The sequence below is a fragment of the Diadema setosum genome, chromosome 13 (genome assembly GCF_964275005.1).
Source record: "Diadema setosum chromosome 13, eeDiaSeto1, whole genome shotgun sequence".
NCBI classification, from domain to species: Eukaryota; Metazoa; Echinodermata; class Echinoidea; order Diadematoida; family Diadematidae; genus Diadema; species Diadema setosum.
The window spans coordinates 9,417,622-9,442,871 of NC_092697.1; the positions used below are offsets into that span (position 1 = coordinate 9,417,622).

The 25,250-nt window shown below is 39.0% G+C and overlaps 1 protein-coding gene across 1 annotated transcript in view; it reads left to right on the top strand.

Annotated features, from left to right (window-relative positions):
* The window catches only part of LOC140237154 (mitogen-activated protein kinase kinase kinase 1-like), a 28,841-nt gene extending 3,724 nt beyond the window's left edge, over window positions 1–25,117 (top strand). Inside the window, exons 2-18 of the mRNA XM_072317095.1 lie at window positions 9,060–9,195; window positions 11,589–11,765; window positions 12,195–12,263; window positions 12,709–12,921; window positions 13,443–13,559; window positions 14,148–14,314; window positions 15,021–15,133; window positions 15,612–15,841; window positions 16,427–16,678; window positions 17,207–17,328; window positions 17,787–17,878; window positions 18,310–19,286; window positions 19,878–20,024; window positions 20,290–20,584; window positions 20,940–21,082; window positions 21,449–21,580; window positions 22,511–25,117. Of these exons, the coding sequence (XP_072173196.1) occupies window positions 9,060–9,195; window positions 11,589–11,765; window positions 12,195–12,263; window positions 12,709–12,921; window positions 13,443–13,559; window positions 14,148–14,314; window positions 15,021–15,133; window positions 15,612–15,841; window positions 16,427–16,678; window positions 17,207–17,328; window positions 17,787–17,878; window positions 18,310–19,286; window positions 19,878–20,024; window positions 20,290–20,584; window positions 20,940–21,082; window positions 21,449–21,580; window positions 22,511–22,666 (3,538 nt within the window). The 3' untranslated portion in view covers window positions 22,667–25,117. The remainder of the gene's footprint in view (window positions 1–9,059; window positions 9,196–11,588; window positions 11,766–12,194; window positions 12,264–12,708; window positions 12,922–13,442; window positions 13,560–14,147; window positions 14,315–15,020; window positions 15,134–15,611; window positions 15,842–16,426; window positions 16,679–17,206; window positions 17,329–17,786; window positions 17,879–18,309; window positions 19,287–19,877; window positions 20,025–20,289; window positions 20,585–20,939; window positions 21,083–21,448; window positions 21,581–22,510) is intronic.
* Window positions 25,118–25,250: the final 133 nt, after the last annotated feature.

The following is a 25,250-nucleotide window of genomic DNA, read 5'->3' on the forward strand; positions in this document are numbered from 1 at the left end:
AATGAGCTGGCTGCTGATTAAGCACCACTGCCCTGATTTGGTCAGATAATCTTCTTGTGATTTCTTTTCTATAGAAGCCGTGCTCATTAGATTGTTCAAAAGGAAAAAGGAAAGTGTAAGAGAGAGAAAAGAGGGAAGGGAGAGAACTGCATTCATATCTGTGATACAAACCTCACATCGGATTTCTGTCTTGGATAGACACAGTTTGGACGTGTAATAGTGTTTGAAAATGTTACTGTATCAGTAACAACAGCAAAAGACATGACAATTCAAATGAGAGAGGAAGCAAAAAGAAAGATTTAGAGAGAATGGAAAATATAAACCAACCAAAGTCAACATCAAAGGGGGAATATCGTATCAGGGCAATTACCCCCCCCCCCCCCCCCCCGGCTAAATACTGGTTAGTGATAAGGTTAAAGTACAGATTAGGGTTAGGGTTAGGATAAGGTTCAGGATTAGGATTAGGGTTAGGGTCAGGGAAAGGGTCCGGGGTAATTGCCCAGCCGGGAATATTTATGTAAGACCTACAAGTAGTTGATGAATGTCTTCTTTTTTTTTTTTTTGATTTTTATATAAAAATAACAGGTAGATTAAAAACAAACTCATCAGAAGTAATTTTAAAGGGACTGTACAGCACTGGTTGAGGTGAGGATTCAGCTTGTAACATTTTGCAAGATATTGAGAAACCACTCTATGAAATGTTAAAGAGCATACAATTCTAAGGGGAATCAAAAGTTTATTTGATGAAAATCGGTTCTGAAATGACTGAGATATATCTAAAAACAACAAAAAAACACAGGGATCCTAATAAAAGTCGTGGCCTGTCAATTTTATTAGGATTGCTTTTTTGGATATCTCAGCCATTTCAAGGCCAATTCTTATCAAGTAAATGTTGAATCCTTCTCAAAATTGCATGCTCTTTCAAATTTCATAAGAGTTTTCTCATCTCACCAAAAAAGTTATTAACATTAAAAATATTAAATATAAATGAAACTATTAAAAACAAGGTCACTTAATGGAAGTAGTCAAATTTATGACTTTTTTTCTTTCCTGAGGACCAAGTGATAAGCCTAAATACCTAAAATATAGAAACATTTTTAAAATGTATTATTTTCTGAAATCTGATAGATTCAAATTTAAAATTGAAATGTTCTTGTCTTTAATATGTTTTTTATTCATTTTTTTTTTTTGGATGTACATGACATAGGGGTTAAAATGCACTTATTTATGTGTTAACTTTCTTAAAAGTACACCAACTGACTGACACTATCACTATTGACAGTATTCCATCAAATTTAGGCTAAATTGTTAAGACTATTTTTCGTTGTATGGCCTATCCTCACTCCTGAAATAAATTGTTATTTATTGATTCATATTGAAAGAAGTGAATCAGCTTGAATTGTTGATGATTGAAAAGTTTAGAGCTTACTAATGACAGTTGCACAGTTAGGGGTTGAATTATGTCACGTAAAGTTCAGGAAAGCGGTGCAGTGATATGACCCTATTCTTTTGTAAACAGAGTATCATTCAAAAAGGATGTAAACAAGCCACAGCCATGAGTAATCTCTTTCCAGTAACGGTTAGGGGCGAAGTACAATGGGAGTGCACACACAGAGATCGGTGAAGCTTTGCTGAACGAGTTTGCCATCTGTTTCCTGTTATAGAGAGAGTTCAATGCATTCAGCAGCGAATGAAAAAACCTGGATCAGCAACGGTCGGACAGTCTTACCCACCCATCATTTGACAGTTTAGTTCTCATACTATAATAGACTCTGCGCTTACGTGGACCGGCCGTGCACCGTCCTTATTCCCATAACATGTTAGTGTGCATTTAGGCTGGTAGAGTTTTACAGTACAGTGTTCCAGACTTGAATCGAAAGTATGGTATTCTTACTAGTGCCATTCTACAAAAGCTGTTTTGGAGTTTAACATACTTTGTGGAGGAGAAGTTTTGCAGACATACAAGTGTAAAGTTGGTAAGTTCACATAATTTATGCCTGTTATGTTGTGTCTGAAGTTACTAATTAGGCCTATGTGAAGCTTAGCAAACAAGTACAGTGCTCAGAAGTTGGTGTGAAAACTTTTCTCCAACTTGCAAAGTCATGTTTTTCTTACTGATTTACTAATACATCCTCATAGTAGTGATATATCATGCATGTGAAGGCACAATCCTATTTTGCCTGAAGTGGCTGGGAATGGGATATTAGCTTGTCTGCATATCAAGAGTTAGTTTGTGTAGTTTTCATGAGTGTGTGTAGGTACAATTACATGTAAGTGCATGAAGGAAACCATCATATGCAACATCTGGGCCCTGTTTTGTGAAGTTATTATTGATTATATAGTTGATTTCTATCATAAGTCTATGGCAGCCTGTGAGGTAAGGGAATTTGCCCTCAGTTATATCTTTTGATAAAATGGGGCCCAGCTCTCTCAACAGGAGTGTTATATATTGTAGATCCTGCAACGAAAGTACAAGTATCTGTAGGTACATGTAGTTGGTTTAATACGAAGTAATTGTAACATGCAGGGAGTGACAAAGTCTTTACACATTCTATTAGTATTAGACCCTCCCTACGCATACTGTCTACCTCTACAAATGACGTCATCAAAGTCCCACAAGCAGAGAAATCCGTATTTTACTTCACTTTTTTCGCTCACTGACCTTACTGGAAAGCTTTGCATTAATTAACGACTACTTTGATACACATAAGGAGCTTGTAGTGACAAATGGTTACAGTGCACGTTTCACTGCCGCAGACTGTAAACATTCAGCGCACCCAGTCATGGGTTTGAGTCACGGCAGCTTGGGCGGTATCTGACAGACAGTGGCAGCATTGGCTTTTAGGGAGATCAATAAATGTTATCAAGGAGATCAGTCAAATCAATATAAATCCTGAATTTTGCAGTGACAAAGATGGACTGGTATGCAAAAATAAGTTACTCCCTTTTTTTTAGGGGGGGGGGAGACGGGTCTTCCATTATTGATGAGCTCTTGCTGGACTGCAGTATTCAATGTTTGTGATACACCTCATGTATGTATTGATTAATTCAGTGGAATTTAGAGCTCAACAGTCATTTTTTTTTTTCATCTATTGAAGTAAAGAATGTGGTAGTGCTGGAAACTGTGATACTTATCGCCATAGAAGCTCTTGTCTTGAATCCACAAAACTCCAGGAAAGTTCTCCCTCAGGTTTTCGTGTTGTTGTTTTCGGGTGAAGGTGCATGTAATTGTAGATGTAACGAAAATTGCCTTTAGATGATTAAGAACACCAAAGGAAAAAAAAAAAGAGAGAGAGAAGATAATAAACTGTACAAAGGACATGTAAATAAATTGACTGATATACAATTTGCACCTTTTTTGTAGAAACTTATCTTACTAGGCAATACACCATACAAGATGTACTCCTGCTACAATAGTTAAACAGTGTAGGGCCTACTGGAGTGTTTTCTGTCTTGAACAAGATTTTGTAATTGAAGTACTGTATGTATACACAGGTCTACTGTAAAAGTAGAATTCTCGCAGCTTGCTGAAGTTTTCGTGCATTTTGCGCAACCAGAAACCAGAAAAGCATGCAAATATTTTTTTGCTTGCTATTATGTTTCAGTAGTTAGTGTCTTGATTCCGCAGAATTAAAAACACATGAAACTTATCTTACCTGACCAAGCACAAAAAATAACTTACATGAAAATGTCCACTTTTACAGTATTACAGGAAATAACCAGTATCTAATGAACAAGGGGTTAGGGTTCTTATCCAATATCTTTGTGTACATTGTAAACATGATTATACTGTATATTTTGTTGCTTTATATACCGGTAAATAACTTAAAGGAAATACAGTCATGCAACATACAGTACTTTGACCCTTATTTCATAGTTCTGTACCTGAAAACAAGGTCTGTGGAAAACTGCGGGTGAAAATATACAAGCAGTATAGTACATTGTAACTCTAGGCTTGTTATCTGACACCAGACCTTGCGTGAGAAGATCTCTACATGTACATGCACATTTAGGAAATTTATCAAGTCACTACTCTTCAGTCATGTTAGTATAGAACAGCAGCAAAATCAAACATGTTTCAAACAGTGGGGCGTAGATACATGTATGCAACCGAGTACATGGCTTGATGACTGTATGCATTAATCATGCATTCTTGAGGGGGGGGGAGGGGGGGTCAGATTAAACTACATGAAAAGAAATATATGCTATTGGTACTTCTCAGCGAGTGCACACTCACTCCAATTTTTTTGACAAGTCCATGGGCGAAATTATGGATGGGCAAAGTCCAAGGGAGTGGGCTCTTCATTGTAGATACTATCCTCAAATCTGAAGCTGAAGAGCGTGTGTAGTCTCAAGTTTCTAGACAGTCTACAATGTGCATTAAATTGTTTGAGTAAAAAGTCATCACAGAACAGATAGGCAGATATATATATGGCCGTCTGATTATCGTTTACACCCAGTGAATCTAAGAGGTACAGTGGTAGAGTTTAGAAGGGCTTTCAGGCATATGCATTTATGTGTCAGAATTTTGTAATTATTCACTGTTATCATTTGTTGAGTATTAAAAAAGTAGTAAGTTTTACATGTAGCTGTACTTGGTTTTAGCAACATCTCAACTAAATTTTGAACACAAACATTCTGCATTGTAGCTGACATGGTAGACCCCATGTTTTTATTCTTATGTTGTAAAGGGGGAGGGGAAGATCTGAATCAGATCTGAACTGGATTGCTGTGCAGCACTCATTTTTAAGTACGTGTAAAATAGGAAGATGACAAATCTTTCCAAAGTATGCTTAATGAAGCAGCAATTCTGAATAGATCTTGTTTGACAATTTACAAAGAAAACTTTGGTCTGGTATTTAGAAGACTATTTGTCTTTATACCGGCTGTATGTTGTACAGGGAGATGAGACTCCTCCCTGGTTGTATCAGGGAGGTGGCCCACCTCCCTGGTTGTATCAACCTCAGTGAATGCCGGGAGGTGATCTCCCTGGTGAATGAGATACCAGTCCTCATCCTTCCAGCTTTGAGGAGGCTTTGAGTCTGGGATAATGATCGTGCCTCCTGGCTTGACGGGTGAATACAACCCCAGGAATCTCCTAGCTGTGACTCATACCGACTGGGCCCCTCCACCTTATTATCCTCCCTGCTCCCCCCCCCCCCCCCTTTCATGGAAGAAAACGAATGGGGTTTGAAAGAGTCGTCAAGGATTTAATGTCAATTAGCTGGAAGTTAGACACCTCAGCAGGGGGTGTTTATGCTCACTGAGTGGCAGTCATAGTCATCAGTAAACCTTTATTTCATTTGTATATTAAATCATGTGCTTCTGCCAGCTAGGATATGATGCATTCAAGCTATTGCACAAACACATCCCTGTGTGGTTGAGTATACATGTACATGGTAATTCAAGGGCAAATTGCATTCATGCTCTGTTATGGGTGCTGATGACTACATGTATCCTGCTCATTTTGTGGAAATCAAATCATGAAATTGCCTCAACTGGTAGCGCATGCTTTGATGGATACAAGCAGACTCTTAAAAAGTATTGCAGGTCTTTGGTGGATATATTAATCGAAGAAGTAGAATCATTTCATTTTGTATCTCTTCATATTCACTTATTTTTTTATTCCTTCACATTTGGAAAAAGGGAAATTATATTTTGACATTGTCTGGAGTGCATTGTTGAGGGTTGATACCACAACAATTTGACCAGCTTAAAATCTTTGGATGTACAGTTGTATCCCAAGTACAGTGTAGCTTTTGATACCATCTCATATTGTACATGTAAGCAATATGTCTCAGTGTAATACAATGCTCTATTGTAGCGATATAGTTACATTTTGATGGTATGTGATTTTTTTACAGTCCACTCTAGTCTTTACTTTCTGTTTGAGGTTTGCTCTGAAGGGAACGGTCAACATCGTACATTTTGTATTTGAAAAAAAAAAGAAGAAAAAAGGATGGTATAACATTGGTTGAGGTGACGATTCAGCTTTTAATGTTTTGCTAGATATAACTAGAAACCACTCTGTGAAATGTTAAGAGCATACATTTCTTAGGGGTATTGAAAGTTTATTTGATGAGTATCGGATTTGAATTGACGGAGATATATCCAAAGGAAAAAAAAAAAAATTCTAATAAAAGTCATGGCCTGTCTCATTTTATTATTGTTGCTTTATTGAATACAATCTTGTATCTCGGCCATTTCAAGACCAATTTTCATCAAGTAAACTGTCAATTCGTCTAAGAATTACATGTTCTTTCATATTTCATAAGAGATTTCTCATTAATTCACACACACACACACACACACACACACACACACACACACACACACAAAGTTGGCAACCTGCAGCCCCATCTAAACCAATACTACAATTGTATATCATCCCTTTAACTCTCACTGTGGTCTGTGTGTGAGTTTTGAATGAAGACTTATCATCTGTTTCACCCCTATACAACATACTTTACACAGTAAGATGGCTGCCATTCACAGACATATTGCTTAGAACCATATTTATATTTGAGAAATTGAAATATTAGCCCTCCAAGCCAAAATTAAGTTATTTCTCACATGCCTTATTATCGTGGCCTTTGTTTGCTAATGCATTCATTTGTTCGCTAATTACAATGCATTCATTTGTTCTGGCTCTTATCAAGGCATATCAGTGATAGGACAGTGTTAAAACTGCTCAGTTTTCATGAAGCTAAATCAGATAACGACACTTTCACTTTCGACTATGGAATGATAGATTAGGAGCTCTTCACACGGTCGACAAAAGATGTATTACAAACTGCATATGTAGCAAAGAGTAGAAGTATGAGAGAAAAGAGGATCCAAATTCGATGATATGCATCAATTTCTACGAACAAAGAAAAATGGAAATGTACACCAAAAGCCCGACGAATGAAGCAAATGGAGTGCAGCTTATGTACATAAAGGTTTATGTGCACGTACAGTAGCCTGTACATTTATTAAAAATCTTCCTAGATGGTTTTTTTCACACGCAATCTACGTCATGCGTGGTCTATTGTCGGATAAAAGGCCGATATAGCGTGTGGTGCAGCTGCCAGTGTTTTGTTCAGTCAACAATACTCGATGGCTAGTCTCATTGAAACAGACCTATATTCCATTGGAGCTGAGATTTACTGCTTTCCTGTATGCTGGTATTTTTTGTGATAATTCTTCTGGTTTTGGTGCATTTTGCAGGTTGACTGATATTTGCGCAACCCACAACTCGCTAAAATATTGCGTCCTTTGACACAAATGTGCTGTAGTCGCCACAAACTTTGAAATTACCAACTCTTTCCCCCATGAATAGTAACTCTTTATATGTGACTTACAGTATTCCTCATTCTATCACTGGTTCTTATTGTAAATTTAACCACACATGATTGTCTTCCTAGTACCAGTTCATGAAATATCATAGTGGTGTATACAGGTGTATATGCAGAAACCAACTCATTGAAGAACGTAATAGATTACAGAAAGTAGAATGAAAGAAAGAATAAATCATCTATAAAAGAATGAAAATGTCACCTAATATCTGTGATACACAAATCACAAATAAAGTATTCTTCCACTTTAAAAGTGTGCACACAAACTGCATACAACTGTACATTGTACATACATGTAGGTCACAACAGAAATCAAATGATGTAGGCCTACCTTTGGCTGGTATGTTCACACAATGCACATACATGTTCCTATTGTATGCATTGAAATACAGCTGTATGCGACATACATGTACATGTAATGTGTATGGAAGTTCATTCACCTCTTATATTATGATAACTATGAAACTGGTAATTTGTTTAAATACACGTGCAGTAATTTCAAGTAAATAAACAATCAAAATGTGTATTATATATGCTTGAATTCCGGTGACTCAGAAAGAGTTACGAGTGGGAGAGTGAGGGAAATAAAGAAAGGAAGAAAAGGTGGAAATTGAGGAAAGTGTTGATCTAAAGAGGAACTTATTTGAATATGAGTATTCCCTAAACATGCATTGTGTCTTTGTATTGACTCTATGCGCACACCTCCCATCTTTTGACGTGGTTTTGTGTACATTGTAGCATGACAAATACAGTGTACCGTAAAGATGCTTGCATGGGTCTCTGCCACAGACTACCATCGTAGCTTCTGTTGATTCACTCTGAGTTTATCGGTAGCCAAGGCAACACGCACAGCTATATTTAGACCTTGGCCCGGACTGTAGAATCCACCTTTTATAATATTGCATCTGCCACTTTTGATCTAGTATTAATTGGAGAAGCTGCTGTTAATGCCTGTGGTTGCTATAATATTTCAGGGTGCTTGTGTAACTGTACATTTGGATGTGAGTTGGGATTTTGGTTTTTAATGTTCATTAAAGCTGTGGTAATTCTCGTATGGGGCTGGAAGGGGCCTTTTTATTTTTTGTCCGGGGGTCTTGCTGGAATGTTATGTAGCTTTTGAGAGAGGAAAAAAAAGCAAAAACCTGACATCATTTTGTAATGAGGCCTCCTGACTGACTGTTTACCATATGACTGTTGTGTACATAAACATGACTAACAATGTTATGCAGGAGACACATTCAAACATATAGTGAGAGATAGAAAGATGGAAATGTTTTTAGGTGGAGGTTGTACATGCATATTATGATAAGCCAGTGATTAGGGAAGTGAAAAGGAGGGGTTTGTTTTGCTGTCTTTTGACAGGAAATATTATTTTAGGGATTCTGTTTTTTGTGCATTTTCTTTGTTATGAGTTCTAGAAGTGAATGCATGTTATGATGTTAGAGCCAAGTGGAAAGAATACAAACAGTATATTGTGCAGTGTGTTTAAGTGAAGGGCAGTTTGACTGTATGTGCTGTGTAAACACTAACAGTGAACAGAAATCATTACATGCCTTGATTTATTGGCATGTTGTAATCATGTTCAGTTTGTTGTAGTCTAGCTTTCAGACATTCATTTTTTTTTCTTTGCTCCTTTTCAACACCAGATTCCAAACAATGAAATATTACCAGTTTCTAATATATTCACTTTTTCTTCTCACATTTGGTTTGTTATCTGTGCAGGTCAACCGACCGCGAGATGCGGCGCATGTCCAAACTAGACGATCCGCTCGAGAAGCAGGCGATCAGGGAAAAACTCCGGGCAAAGCCGGGCGTCAGAAAAGAAGGCGGTGATGCAGCCAGGACAAAGGGACCAATGGTAAATGAAGAAAAGAATTTGAAAATCCAAAACAAGCACTTGGAGCTGCTGATATGACACCTATCGTTTACTGTGAAAGTGGAAATTTTTGGGAGATTCATTTTTTGCTATGGGCCAAGTAATGAGAATTATACTTGCTTCAAACTTGTAGGTACAGTCTCGGAACATTTGTATGAATATTTTAATAATGGCCAAAAATGATCACAAGTTTTATTTTAAGTGCTGGGTCATTTTAGCATGAAATTCTTGAGAAATTCTCATAGGTGAAATATTCCATGTTTACATTATCCTTTATAGCACTTGTCAAAACATTTTCACTGTATAGTCAGGGCTCGACACTAATGGTGGCCTGGTGGCCCGGGGCCACCAAAAACGCACGTCGGGCCACCAAAATTTCAGAAATGAAGAATTTGGTGGCCTGATCGGTCCACCAAAAAAGGTCGGATGTTTGCCTTTGGGCCACCAGAAATAAAAGTTAGTGTGGAGCCCTGGTATAGTCATATGAATAAAGTTACTAATTGTGATATGATTACTTAGTGTATATTTTGACTCGTGACCATTGTGTAGGAATATACTGATTTTGTCATCCAGTGCATCAGATTATACATTGATGTTGTTTGAAGCAAGAAATAGGGAAATATGAATTCTCATGTGAAGTCAAATTACAACCATGGATACTGCATTAATGACACTCGAATCCATTCCAGAGATGATCATAATTAGTACGAAATCACATGCATATTGCATACAGAACAGACCAACAGAAAGTGTGATGAAAAAAAAAAGAGATTAAAAAAGTGTTTCATGTGAATCATATATTATGACTTTGTGTGGTTATATACCATGATAGGTGAGACATAGATCTTGAATCCTGTTAGTCTATTTAGACTCCCCCTCAAAGAAACTAATGCATAATTTATCAAAGCTCGTGGATTACATGATATTCCCATTGCCCAATAAATCACCTTATTCGTATTTTTCAATGTGTGAGGCCAGCTGCAGAAACACCCAATTCCTGTTTTCTTCCTTTCTATTCCTCTACTCTCCCTCTCTCTTTCTTTCTTTCTCTCTCTCCCCTCTACCTCTTCCTCTTTTTCTCTCTCCAACTGTCTATCCCACTATCTCACTATCTCTCTCTCTCTCTATCTCTTTTATTTCTTTGAATGTTGAGTCATTATATCGTCAAAGGAAGTGATTTATTTCCTCCCTTTGAAAATGTAAATGAACCTGGTATTGGCAGCTTTGTGAGACTTGTTGATAATTTGAACAGTAGTTGTGATATTACAAGATGTTGACATCACAAATGATTAATGGATAATCAAAAGCAGCCTGCAATATCAAGTGAGATAATCATCCTTTGGCTCTGATGATAATACCACCCATTCTGCTGGGTATTAAAAAACACAAGGCATATACACGATGAAAGGGAAACCAATATATAGTGTACTTTGATATTGATATGATTTCATCCAGCTTATTACTAGGAGAAAGCTATGACAGGGTTATTCATTGACAATATTTTGGAGAGAATTTAACCAAGGTTTGGAGGGTCAGTGGTCAGCAATGGGCGGCGAGGTGGCTTGATCGGTAGCATATCTGCCTTTCAATCAAATGGATCAAGTTTTGGTGTGGGTTTGAACCTAACTGAGTCTTACTTAACCATGTTGTGTGTTATCATGAGTCCCATTCCATGCACAAAAAAGATCCTACTTCATTCATTCATTGCAAAGAGCAGAGTGCATAACCTGGTGAATTGGTCCAGGACCACCCAAAGTACTCTGGACCCCATGTAAGAGCAACTACATGTAGTGCAGGGGAATATGGGTTATCCAGCCGTCATGTCAGATGGAAAATAAAAACAAACAAACAAACAAACATCAAATTCTACAATCATTTGATGGGGTGGAGTGAAAGGTCATAATGCATTATACTTTGTGAATTTCATGGTCAATGTATGATATAGTTGTTGGCAGAGTAAACATGGGGTAAAGTCCAAGGAATTCCTGAATTCAGAGAATAAAGTCAAATGCTGAAGTTTGACCATTTTAATGCAATGAGCCTAAGGATATGTATTTGCCAGGATTTAATTATGTATTAGTTATTTTTTATTTCCAGTCAAACAACCTCCCTCCCTCAAATGAATGCTGGGTTTAACATATGCTTAGTGAACTTTTCCAGTGGCCTGTGAGTTTACCTTTGCCCAAAATTAACTGTTTGAAGGAATTAAAAATGTCACACATGAAGAGATTTGTGAAACATAGATAACACTTTGCTGTTTATCATTAGCATTACACAGAATGAATAGTTGTAGGTGAACATGTTTTTTTACCGTAAATAAAAAAAAATGACTGGAATTTATATTGGTGTTCTGTCATTTTCTTATTGTCCAAAAGGTCGCAAGGCCCCCTTCATCACCCACCCCTACAGATGGGACGTCTTCCGCGTCATCTACGCCACCACCGACTGGCGCGTCGACGCCAGGAACAGTCAGAAGACCACGGAGTCTGCTGCCCCAGAGGTCACAGTCTCCTTCAGCGCAGGCTAGCAGAGAGTCTCCTTTCGCCAAGCAGGTGAGAGTCTTTGTGTGTTTTTGTCGTGTGCTATTATGTTCGGGAGGGATCTTCTTTTTTTTTTCTTGGAGTTAGTCCTATATTTTTTGTTTTGGTCAAGATAAAGTAAATTTTTGATGCAACTGTATGGTGTTCAAGCAAAATTCAAGTGTCATAAGGTCACTTTCATCTGTCAAATGAATTGATCGGTTATTCATGAAATGATATCACTACGAATCTTAATTAATGTAGATCTTACTTTAGCATGATATTCAAATAATATTATCATTGATTTTTCTTTTTTTGTAAGTAATATGGGTGTAATAAGGCAAATAATTTGATCAGAGATTGACTACACAAAGTGTGGATGTATCTTTGCCCCAGTTGTGTGTCTTTTAAAGTAGTTTGCAATGGTCTCATTACAATTCCACTCTGGCTTTCTGTTGATAGGTAGTGAACCGTGTGGCTTCCCCGACCTCACCAGGATTACTGCGACACAGGGGATACGTTTCTCCTTCGGTAAAGCTTGCTCTTGTTTCTCTGATTTAATGAAATCCTAAGCTTAAAAACAACAGCCCTATTTATGGTGCATCATTCTGTTTTTATTGCTAATGCAATCTCAAGATGCAAGGACCACAAATCAAAGAGCTCTTAATTTATAATATTGTGAATTGCAAGAGACGGGTGTTTGTAGCAAATAGTGATAAACTACTCCATAAAGTGTGCATGGAACCAAAGCTATATATATTTTTTTTTCTATCTTTTGTCTTCTGCCACTGGAGATGGCATATTGGATAACTTCCCCTGTTGCTATGGTGATTCACAAAGCGTCTCTCAAAATCTTGCTGCTGCCTTCTGAACTTGATTAATGTACACTTCATATATTTTCTATGCAGCAGGTGGCACGATTACAGTATTAACTATTTACAGAATTGACTTCATCCCATTTTTTATTTCCCACTAGGGGTCAAGGCCCAGTTCTCCTACGGGCAGTCACAGGAGGGCAGCATCACCAAACGGCGAATCTCTCTTCACGCTGGCGGTCGGCGTCCTCAAGAAGCGTGTAGAGAGGGCACTGCACGCAAGACTGTTCCTCCTGTCGCAGATTGGTCCCAACTCCTTCCTGATAGGAGGAGATTCGCCCGACCACAAGTACAAAGTGACCATTGGCTCACAGGTAAGAAATAGATAGATTGGTAGATGGATAGATAAATAGATAGAGAGATAGCTATACACACAAATGTACAGACATGTAGATGTGTAGGTAGTGGATGAGCATAGATAGATTATTATGTATATCGGGAGATATGTTATTTTGGGGAGGTTTTTAAACCTTATGTTTTGCTTTTGAGGAATTCACTGGGTTTTTTTGTGTGGGTTTGGTATTATATTGGATTAGCACGAAGAAGAAAGCATGTACAGAACATTTTACAGTACTTAAACACAAAACACACACACTTGAATGCACAAAACGTATGTATTTTGTGGTTTAGGTTTCATGAGTATATATTCAAATATTTCTTCAAACAGTCTGAAATATCATGATCCAGTGCACACAGGCCCCTGTAAAACTGCCCTGCATGACTGCTGGAAATATGTAGACAGGCAAAAAAAATCAGAAAAAAAAAAAATCAATAACATGTCTGCCTGTGTGTATTCATGCCCTACAATTGCATTATACTGGGTGTCTCTTCTCAGAATTGTAATTGTGGGAAAGGCCCCTTCTGCGTCCACCTGCTGTTTGTGATGCTCAGGGTCTTCAAGCTACCAGAGGACGACAACCTCCTCTGGAACAGGACACTCAAGAATTACGAGGTCAGTAATCGATTCGTATGAATTTCTCTTCACACCAGGGACCCAAAGTGCTTGTCAGTGTATAGAATTTTGCTGCATGCTATTTCAAGGACAACTGAAAGCTTAGTTCAAAGTATGCCGGCTGTGTGACTTCTAACTATCCAGGGAGATACCATGCCGGCTTTAGTGATGGTGTCACTGGTAACAAATTCTCAGTTATGGCCTTGTTTTTGTTTTGAATACCTTCTAGTATATAGATATGACACCGGTAATAAATTCTCAGTAATAGCCTTGTTTTTGCTTTGAGTACCTTCTTGTACAAGGCAAAAAATGTTGTAAATTGCAGTTGCAACTTGAACATGGAAGAAAAACCTGTCCATGGAAAAAGACTCTGAAACACAAAAATGAGCTTTATGCCGTTGATACTATGTTGTTCAATATCCATTATGATGCCATTGTAAAATAAAAACAAAAACACAACAACAACAAACACGTGTAAGGGTTGTGGGGAAATGCGACTAAAAGAAAATGATGTCTGGGGGAAAAATGTTGGTAGTGCCTAGAGAAATGAAAAGGAAATGTGCTTGGCAAACTTTGTATAAAACACAGGTTGAGCTGCTGTTCTCCAAGTATGAGGCCATGAAGAAGAAGAAGCTGAAGCAATCATCTGGCACCCAGTCCAGCCAAAGGTCACGAAGGTCATCCCAGAATCCATCCACATCACACATTCCTCGGCCAAGCTCGCCATGTCCTTCCACTGGAAGCAGCGACCAGAGGTAAGTTTCTGACGGCATGGATAGAGTAACCGTTTGACCATACAGAGATTATAAGGTGTCGGATCAACCAAATGCTTTGACATCATTTCAAGGACAGTCGTGTGATATTCATTTTTTGTATTCTTTATGTGTATGTACAATATGATTTATGATTTCTTGAATAAGCTCCTTGTGGCATTCAATAGTTTCACTGTAGTGCATGGTCGTGCACTCTTTGTGAATGGGAAATCTTGTGTTAAATCAACATTTTAAGAATACTTCATATATTATAGCAATGATGCAAGCTCTGTTATGTACTATTCTGGACTTTACTCCTTAGCACTATTCCATCTCACTTCTGCCTATGGTCTTGATTAAAAGAAAAAACAGCAACACTAACAACAATTCAGCTAATCATGCATTTGTTGTGCACATAGTATGACATTGTGTTTTTTTATCAGATTATGCACTATTTCTGTAATATCATACTGTGATGGAGAAATGCCTGGATTGTTTTCAGGTCCTCATAGTTGTAGCTTCAATTTTGGAAAAGAATAGAAGAAAGGAAAGTGAGAAATTGAAGACAGAATTGATTTTGTGTCCAAAAGGACTTTCTAAGGTCTTGTCAAAGATGGCAAGAACCTCTTTGTATACACACTTCATGATTTGATCAGAGTGAATATTTATTTGTCTATGTTGTTTTGTCTATTTATCTTTTTGTGAACAGGGAGGATGAAGACCTGTGCCCAATCTGTTTGCTGGACATGGTGGAAGGAGAGAGCCTCGTGGTTTGCAAGAACGGCTGCCACAACAAGCTACATCACCACTGTGTGGCCATATGTACGTAAACTACATTAAAGTTTCCAGCAACAAATTCTGATAGTTGAACAGATGTTGTGAATGTCATATGATATAGATGTTTATTCTTTATAATTATATAGAAGGACTTTTTGCATGCATTTGGCTGAAATAGTAGCTCAGACAAATTGAAAGCTAGATCACTGCATAGTGTCTAGGTAGGGCAGGTTATTATAATGGCACATGTATCAAAATGTGTGAATACAGACCTATCAAGAAACTGCATTTGGGATTTGTAGCCATGAAACTGGATATTGTAGCAAATTTAATCACAAATTTGAGGTGTTTTCTAAACCAAAATTAAAATGAGCCCCAAGTGCATAAATCCAGTGACACTTCAGTAGTTAGACATCTGAACAATGTTTGTGATTAAAATGAAATGCATCGTTTCACACTGACTATGCACCTTAACTGTGAATGAAATATCTGTAATTGTTTGCGTCACCTTCCTTTTTTTCAGGGGCAGAGGAATGTAAGCGACAGGAGGAACCGATGGTGTGCCCCCTGTGCCGGGCGGTGTGGTTGGCTGGTACCACAGATTCCCACGGGGATATCACAGAGGCACCGCAGGGCGCTGGTGTCGCCTCATCTGCGGACCAGCAGGGCGAGGAGGGCAGAGGGGAAGGGGGAGGAGGGACGGAGACCAGTCGACTCGAGACGTTCCAGCAGAAGAAAGAGAGATGGAAAGAGGTAGGCATTTTATGCCTTTCATGTCATACCATAACCGAGTTGGACCCGGGCTGATATTGAAGCAAGCCAGATGCAAATTCAAGATGCATGGAAAAGTTGTTTCCATGGTAATGGCTTGTGTGATGTTGTGTTTGATAGGTTTTGGCTTGTCATAATCTGAAACTCACAAAAATTCTGATTATTCAATTCAAACAGAATTTTTGTATTAATCATGACACCAAAATTTGTATGTCCAATGCAGTATTTGGAGTATTGATTAGCGGAGTTGTTGTCAACCTTTTTGAGATCTTCCTGTAATGGTTTTAGCAGTGAGCCGTTTTCATTTTATAGGCAGAAGTAAATGTTGAAAGAAAAAAAATTAGTGGACTGTCATTCTCTGCCATTCTCTGCCACATCTGTTGTTGGGTGACTTTTGTGGACTCTTATCACAAATTACTCTTTTTTGCTTATGTTCAAAGTGTTACAAAGAACTTGTTTGTTGTTTAGTTTAGTTTAGTTTTGTTGTTGTTGTTTTTTTTGCATAGAGTGAAAGAGCAACTTTTTCTGTGTTTCTCTTCTTAATGATGTCACCATCTCTCGTTGCAGGCCTTTGAAGAGAACGGACTTGTGCAGTCCATGTTCTCGCGGGACTGGGGCCTGCGGGAGAATGCCCTGCACAGCCTGAACCAGATCCTGTCCGCCAAACTGAAGCGGGCCGACAGCCAGGTGCGCGATCCCCATGGGGCAGAGGTGTGCGAGGAGCGCTTCCAGGCGGAGCTTCTCACCATGGAGGCAGGCTTTGACATGGTTGCGATGGCGTGCTCCGATCCCGTGTACAAGGTCTACGTAGCAGCACTGGTGAGTCACCTCTACATGGGCAGTGATTTAGTGGGCTCTCCCTTTCTCAAGTGTCTGTGAGCATCCTAGGAACAACAAATAACACTCACTTTGACTTATCAGCATACATTGCTTTATCACATGCAACTTTATCCTGAATGTCATTATAGTTTGATGCATTATATGTCTGATGCTACCAAATGTGCTGAAATTTGAATCAGAAGAAGGGGGACTTACTGCTGCAGCAGTGGTTGTGCCAGAGCAGTATTCTATTTTCTGTCCTTCCATTTTTGTTTAGTTCTGTTAGTTCTTCATTGCTTGCAATCAATTTACTAATGAAAACTTTGCCAAAGGCTTTAATGTGAAGGCAGTTTCTAAATCTCCATCAAGTAGGTAATTTAATCAAAGCCAGCTGCGCAATTATTGAATGGTACATAGTAACAAGATATTGTGCACAAGATTTACAGTTACATGTAATAAAAAAGAAAAGAAAGAAAGAATAGTTGGAAGTGTATTCTTTAATTGTTGTGGTGTCTAATGATATTTCAGAGAGCCCTACGGACATTGCTAATGTGTGTCCACTGTAGCAGTGAGGATCAACAAGCTCAGCTCAGGGTATGGTTGCAGCCTGTCATGGCAGCCATCTTGGTGAAATGTGCCGATGGGAACAGGTGAGTAAAACTACTACTCCTTTCCGAGTAGCGACTATGGACTTGAAATATTCAGTAAATCCTATTTAATAGTGAAAAGCTATTTTAGAAACATGCAGTTGCAATTCAAGAAATTTCATAGCCACCAGTACATTAAATGAAAATAAAAGATAACAAATAAACCACTCAAGTCGTATTCATTTACTCTCTCATGTCATTTGCATGGCACTAGAAATAAAAAGTTCAGGTGTACCATACAGATATAAGGTTGCTATACTAGCTTCAAACAATAAGCTCTTAACTGAATGGAAGTCACTTGGAGATTAATGGTATAAGATGCCAATACTGTTTCAGGAAAGTAGTTCCGAAAGAGCTATGAGGCTGAACAATCCAATCATCTTAGGGTCCTGTATGCCTCATTTGGGTGTATTGTGGGCATGAAAAGATTGCCATCATCTTGATCTTAATCTTGACCACAGGCGAACGGCTCAGCTGTCAGTGTCGGCCATGTTGGAGCTGGCCAGAGGGGACGCCGGTGAGCTGGCCATCAGCAAAGAACTCTCCTGCTCAGGTAGGGACCACCTAGACTTCCTCATCAACTGCCATCCTCTCCGTTCATCTATCCCATTCCTGAAAGGAGGGAGGGAAGGAAGGAGAAAATGGAATGAAAGGATAAAGAAAGATGAGATGTTAAAAGAAGAGAATGATATCAAAATGTGGAAAATGTTGATGATTCCTCTGGTAGATCCACCCACATTCCTCAGATATGTCAGGGGTTTGATGTTGTCATGTGCTTGTTAACACAAAGAAAGGATACAGAACTAAAACATAAAATGAGTCAAGCAAATAAAAAAAAACAAAAGACAGGAACAGGTATTTTCTGAACTGCAAGAAATTTGGTACAGTAAAACTCTGCTTGTTTTATCAAGAAGTGGTGAATCATTTTTCAACAGGATATTACGTTGTAGTAAAACTTTTCTCTCCCCACTTTTTTCATCTCAGGGTGCATTGGAATCGGAGGTCTGGACTACGTCCTCTCCTGCCTCATCAGTGACATCCAGATTACACTGGATGATTCGTCATGGCAACGCATCCTGGGGCGACTGAATGTGCTCGAGAGAGTCTTCACTGACTTTCCGGACCGCTTTGTGCTGAGTGACAGCGCCTCTGAACTCGAGATGGAAAGCAAAGTGGAGTGTCTCGTTTCCATAGCAACCTGCCTATCCTCCTACCTCAATAACCAGCACATCAGGATATGCAAGATTGCCAAGAGGGTCTTCATCACGGTGGCAAAGATTTTGGTCAGCAACTCTGCAGCATTTGCAAAGATTTGTGACATGATGAGGACGCTGGAGTCAACGGAGGTTGGCACGCGGATGTTGCGTCGCCTGAGGAAAGTCCTTGAGGAGTATGAGTCTTCCATGGAGGAGGCAGAGCGAGACCTGGAGGAAAGTTGTGCATCAGGCGGGGAGAGAACGAAGGAAGACCGGGAGGATGGCGTCCAAGAGAGGGACGAGAAAGATGGCAGACGCAGCGGAGTGCTCTACCATCTGCGCAATCCATCGCCAGAAGCCTGCGGGGCAGAGTGCGTAGATCTGCCGGAAGAGGATGGCGCACGGTCACAACCGCAGACTCCCAGGGGAAGGACACCCTCGACTGAAGATGAGCAGAGGGGTAACTGCAGCACACACTGCACAAACGTCAGCGATCTCTCGGACCTCACAGCATCCCCGACAACGCCCCACGACAATCCCATCACGTTCAAATCAGAGGTGGCACAGACCCCCAAGAACTCATCCCCGTTCAACTTCCAGTTGCCGGGCGTCGGCTCCAAGAAGTGCAAGGATGCGGTGGAGGCTGAGGAGGCGGAGGCACTGGCGGTTGCCATGGAAGCATCCATGCACAGTCAGGGAGTGCTCCCTCAGGTTCCTGGTCTTCAGACGACCAAGGGGGAAATCATCGTTCGCATTCAACACCAGGTATGCTTGCATTCTAGGGTCATATCGCTGTTAAGTGCTAGCATAAACTGTTTTCATTGAGCTCTAGCCCAACCAATACTTACAATACTTACATAATGGTTGATAGAGAACAGCTTGTCTTATTCTTTCTTCGTGAAGCTGCACAAAGCAAGTTTATCATGAAATCTTCGGTGTATATTAATCTACGTGTGCTCCACACATTTGAAGCATGACTTTTCTCAACACCATTTTGAGGTCTTGGCAGGGCAAGATGTTAAAAGATTCAGTGACATTCATACTGACTTAACTCCCCTAGTATTGGCGAAATGTTTTAGCCAGAATTTCCTTGTTCTTGTAGCTTTGCATTCAGAACTTTAATTCAAAATCACAACTTTGTTTCCTGTGAGCCATATAATTAGGGATATGACATCATGCAATGGGTGCCATGGTTATCCATGTAAGTATGTATGATTATATCCATGTTGTGAATGTACACTGTTAAAGCGTAGTGGTTTTTTTATATAAACAGACCTATTGTGTTTTCGAATATTGACTCTAGAAATTTGTGCACAATCTTAAAGGGTTAGATATTTACTTTTTTTTCCATTATAGGAGGGAGGGGATGCTGTGGACTGCATTACAAAGCAGTACAGGGAGAACCAGGAATGGGTAAAGGGCGCCCTCTTGGGGACAGGTGCATTCTCCACCTGCTACATGGCCAGAGACGTCTCGACGGGGACCCTGATGGCAGTCAAACAGGTAAGAAAATGTGATGACCGATTTGAAAGGGGTCGATTGTGGTTATATTTGCACATTCTCATGGCAAGTTGGAGCAGTAATGCAAAATGAAGTTCTTCATACTTGACAACTTTAGCTGCTACTATTACTACTGTTAGCAATTATATTGATTCTGCTTTTGGTAATATTACTACTGCTGCCAATACAACTATGTATGTCTAGTCTAGTCATAACAGAAATTTACATCACATTACATCATTTCTGTTTTGCTTCCACTTTCCCCCAGATCTCCTTCTACCGGAACAGCGCGGACGAGCAGGACAAGACCATGGAGGACATCTGCAAGGAGATCAAGCTCATGGGGACATTTGACCACCCGCACATCGTCCGCCTCATGGGGGCGACGCAGTATGACGGCCACTTCAACGTCTTTGTGGAGTGGATGCCCGGTGGCTCCGTCTCCATGCTGCTGCGGAGCTACGGCGCCTTCTCCAGCGTGGTCACCACCCGGTACATCCACCAGGTGTGCCTTGGTCTGGCCTATCTCCATGACAACAGGGTCATCCACAGAGACCTCAAAGGTGAGTTGGAAAAAAATCAAAGACAATAATTTTCCTTTTTTAGATTCTAATCAAACTTCTTATCGTTCTTTTTGTATTAAGAGATGTGCATATATTTAAAGAAGCTGGTCATGCAGTATGATCTAACATTCTTTGTGCATAGTTTAAAATTGAGTAATGATTATTATGTGACTACAATAGAATTTAATGTAATTTGATATTGCTGAGTAAAAGATCATAAGATGCAAAAGTAATTGTAAAAGTTTTTCTTTCTTATGTTGTAGCACAGTGAAAGTGATGGTATTCTCCATCAAGTGCATCACATTATATTTGACTGTTAATAAATTTTGTGTCATGTTGTTTTGTGATGGTTCAGGGGCCAACTTACTGCTTGACAGCACTGGCCACCACCTGAGGATAGCTGATCTGGGCACAGCGGCCAAGATGAATGCTGAGATCACCAGGACAGACGAGTTCAAAGGTCAATTCCTCGGCACCATCGCATTCATGGCTCCAGAGGTAAGCATCTTATTCATCTCTTCCATGTGGAATGTGCCAGAAATTACCACCAAGAGTATACACAATGTTGACGGGTATGGATGGATTTGTATAGTGAAAAGTTTAGGAAAGGTTTGGAAAGGTTTGGTAGAGTGAAGATGTACATGAGGAAAATGTGAAATTTCTGAACATTCTTCATTCTTAGCTGTCAAGATAACCATGGATTTCTTGTAGTTCTTTTTTTTTTTCTTTGAAAAATATGCTAACAAACATCGACAAATTTACTTTGAAAGGAGATTGAGCAACAGTTATTGGTTGTTTGAGAAAAAAAATGGCAGTGTTTCATCCTATTCTGTTTTCTCTGTTTATCTTGTGATGTTCCAATAGGTGCTACGGGGTGAGCAGTACGGTCGGAGCTGTGACATTTGGAGCCTGGGTTGCTGCATCATTGAGATGTGTACGACGAAGCCGCCGTGGAACGCCAGTGAAATATCAAACCACCTCCAGTTGCTGTTCAAGGTGGGTTTAAGCAAGGTCACAGTAATTTGTTGGCAGTCTGTCACAATGTTCATAATGTTCTTTTAACACTTTGGCAATGTTCAAGTTTTTTGTGCCTTTTTTAAGGTTTGGGAGATGTTGTTGTATTAGACTGCACATCAGAACAAATGTCAAAATGACAGTTTTGCTATTACCAAAAAACAAAAACAAAAACAAAAACAAACAAAACAGAACAAAACAGAAAGAAAGACAAGAATATAATATTTTGTATTGCATTGCTATTTTTGACTGTGAAGGAGCACTCTGTTTATTGTTAATCAGATAAAAATAGATTCTTGAATGAAACAGAATTCAAAGATGCACCTGTTCAGAGAGAAAGAGTTATTGATTTTTTGATAGTCTCCATTCAATGGCACTCCTTCCTGATTTTGCAGTGCTTTGTGAGAAAACAAATAGATTTTTTGAACAGGTGGGAATTTAAATCTACAAGGATCATAGCATAAACAAGTAGGAATGTGAATCTACAGGGGTCATTCTGTAAACAAATAGGAATGCAAATCTACAATGTGAACATAACTGAAACAAAAGAAGGCATGGATTCTGTGTAACATGATCAAAAGTGCATTTCTGTAAACAAGAAGGAATGTGTCATGTACACAAAAAAGGTCGTAAGCATCAAGTGACCCAAAAAGTTTATTGAACCCATGCTGCATTTTGATTACAGTGTTAAAAGACATTATACAGTCATATAAAAAAAAAAAAGAAGAAAAGATAACATGTCTATTGCATTTGTATTGAGCAATAATTATCTAGATTTTCAACATGTTACCAAAGGAAGTATTGATATCTATGAAGATTTTATTCAGCCACAAGATTTTAATCACTGCTATCTTGCTATTGAAAGAACTCATTAATCAGTGCATGCATGTCATCCTTTACATTTCATTTCAGATCGCGAGTGCCAATGGCCCACCTCCCATGCCCGAAACGCTTGACCCAGCACTGCGTGACATCGCTCTCCGTTGCCTGGAATCGACGCCTAGCGCCCGCCCTTCTGCGGTCGAGCTTCTGAAGCATTCTGCCTTCAGGCAGATGAAGGAGTTTTGAATGCGTTGATCTTAGAAATAATCTTGTGGCTTTCCCAGTCATGATCTCGAGTTGATATTCATTTCGTGTGATTATCAGCTCAAAAGAAATAACAGGTTTAAAATCCAACCCCCAAACAAAATCAGAAATCAAGAGGACTACACAACAAGCTGTTAATTGCCCTCTACCTTTCTTTTTTTAAAGAGTGCTACAGGATTTGTCACCCTCATGTCGGAAACATTCCATTAATCATATCCGTATGTTCCCCTTTCTTTCCATCACCCAGCCCACATTCCTTCTCCCCACTGCAAACTTTGCCTTACTCTAGTGCCTGTCCTTATTGCCTTAACTCACCTTGCTCATACCACTGCCTTGTTTTCCATTCAGAGTAAAAATGACATGTTTACTACAAAGAGTTTCCTTTGTAAGATGTATTCCTCCATTTTATGGAGAAGCATATGCACTGGTTATGATAATGTAGGAAGTGAATCTGAAATTATTATTTTTTATTTGCATGCTTAGGCAAGAAGCATTTGGGGACCCTGGTAGGAAGAGGATTGACATTGAGTTGATTCAAGTCAATCATGCTTCACCTTCAAATGCTACCTTCTGATTGGACATTTCAAAATTAGCTGTTGCTTGCTTTTTGTTCGCTGGTGGTAAAGGGCAAGTTCTGTGTGTTGAGAGGCCCCAAGATGCTGCCAAAAGCATGTGTAATTATGAAGCAACCTTTGTTGGATCTGCAATATGAGAGAATATCTTGCCCCTCTTTCGTGTAATCAGCATTTTATGTCACGGTCAAGTGAGCTCTCTCATAGACAGTGCTAACCAGTTGGAGATTCTTTCACAAAATGTTTCGAGATGATAATGCCGCCAAGAGCTAACTAAAAGCTAGGAACTGTTGGGTTAATAGCGTGATGTTTACATGTATATCACACATGAATCAACCTGTATGCATCAGTGTGCCATTTTAGCATTCTCGGTCATGAATGTACACGATAAGATGTTACTTTTTGAAGAAAGAGTACTATGAAAATTTGCTGCATGAACCTTCTGATGGTACTGTGCACTCTGTGAAAGGAGCACTATGTACAGCATTACTATGCTGTTATCTGTCAGATGCTAATGTCCCTATAAGGACTGTGTGGATGCCCTTACGTTCTAGCGTTCCTAGTAATATAATGCAGTTTTAAATTATAGTGTAGCTTCATAATCGATGATGGAGTGACACTAAAATTGAGCAGTGCTGGTGTTCCTGTTCTCTTTCTCATGGTAGTTGTAGTGCAAAAAACGTGATTGAGAAAAGTTTGTTTCCGCAGACCCATTTCTCACGCAAGCATCACTACTGCCTCCTGTCAGACAATTTAGAAAAGGAAATGAGTGATTAAACATCTCTCACAGAAATAAGCAGATAGCTGCACTGCCCTTATCAACCTCACTATTGTATCTCGTACTTTAATTGTATAGAACCACTGCCTGTGCCTCTGTGTAAAGCAATAGCCAATGATATTCATTGTGTGTGATCTTATATTTAAAAGAATATGTCTGTGTTGAATAAGCCTTTAACCGAATCCATATGACATGTTTTTAATTGTCATTTTATTGTGACATATGTCATGGAAAAAGGTGTTTTTAAGTCCATTTCTTCTAAGTGCCTAGCAGGTGTGTTCATTTGTTGGATTGTTTGACTGGGATGCCATTATTTTAACCACCTTTGAGTGATTGTGTAGATTTCCCCCCCCCCCTTTTTTTTTTTGATTGAAGGAAAATTATTTTCTTACCTTTCCATTTTAGATGTTAAGTGATTATTCTTACCTGAAAATCATTTCTACCCACAGATCTTGCCTCTAAACTGTAAATAGTGTGAATATGGCATTTCCTGCTCCTAGAGCAATGTAAATCAAGTTTCTATCTTTTTACCTATATTGGTTGAAAGTATTTGCACAATTAAACTCGACGAGTTTCTCATGCTTGAATGTCAGATGGAATGGATGTGCAATTTTAAAACAAATATGTTGGGGATACTTTTGTCATACTGTGATGCCTGAGAAAAGGTGGAAACGAGACCACAGGTGCATACTGTCATAAAAATATAAAGAATACTTTTGTGGAATTTTCGCAGAAGACAAAATATTCAGGTCGAGAAACTTTTTGTTTCTGTTTCAGGGAGTTTAGTTCAAATTTGTTTTCATCTTTCACAATCATTAATACAGCTGTATTCAGTTTCAAGTTGGTGTTATTCTCTCCTTGGAGTTTTGTGAATGATTTGGTGCACATTCTTGTATTCATATGTTGAAGTGTTTTCACTTATCTGCCCCAATCGGACTACAATAGCTTTGAAAAAGTTGTTGAACATGATGACTGGACGGCATGGAATATGTACATAATATTTCACCATAAAGCTATAAGTGGTGCTTATTTTTTGTATAGACCAGAGATTGTACAAATTGTACTATTTTGTAATAAAGATTTTGTGTGAAAAGAAAGAATGATTCTGTGAATGATTTTAAAGCCTTCTGTTAATGAAATTTATATGTGTATGAATGCATGTCTACACGTTGAATGCATGATACCTGTATATTTGTGTGTATGTGTGACTTGATAC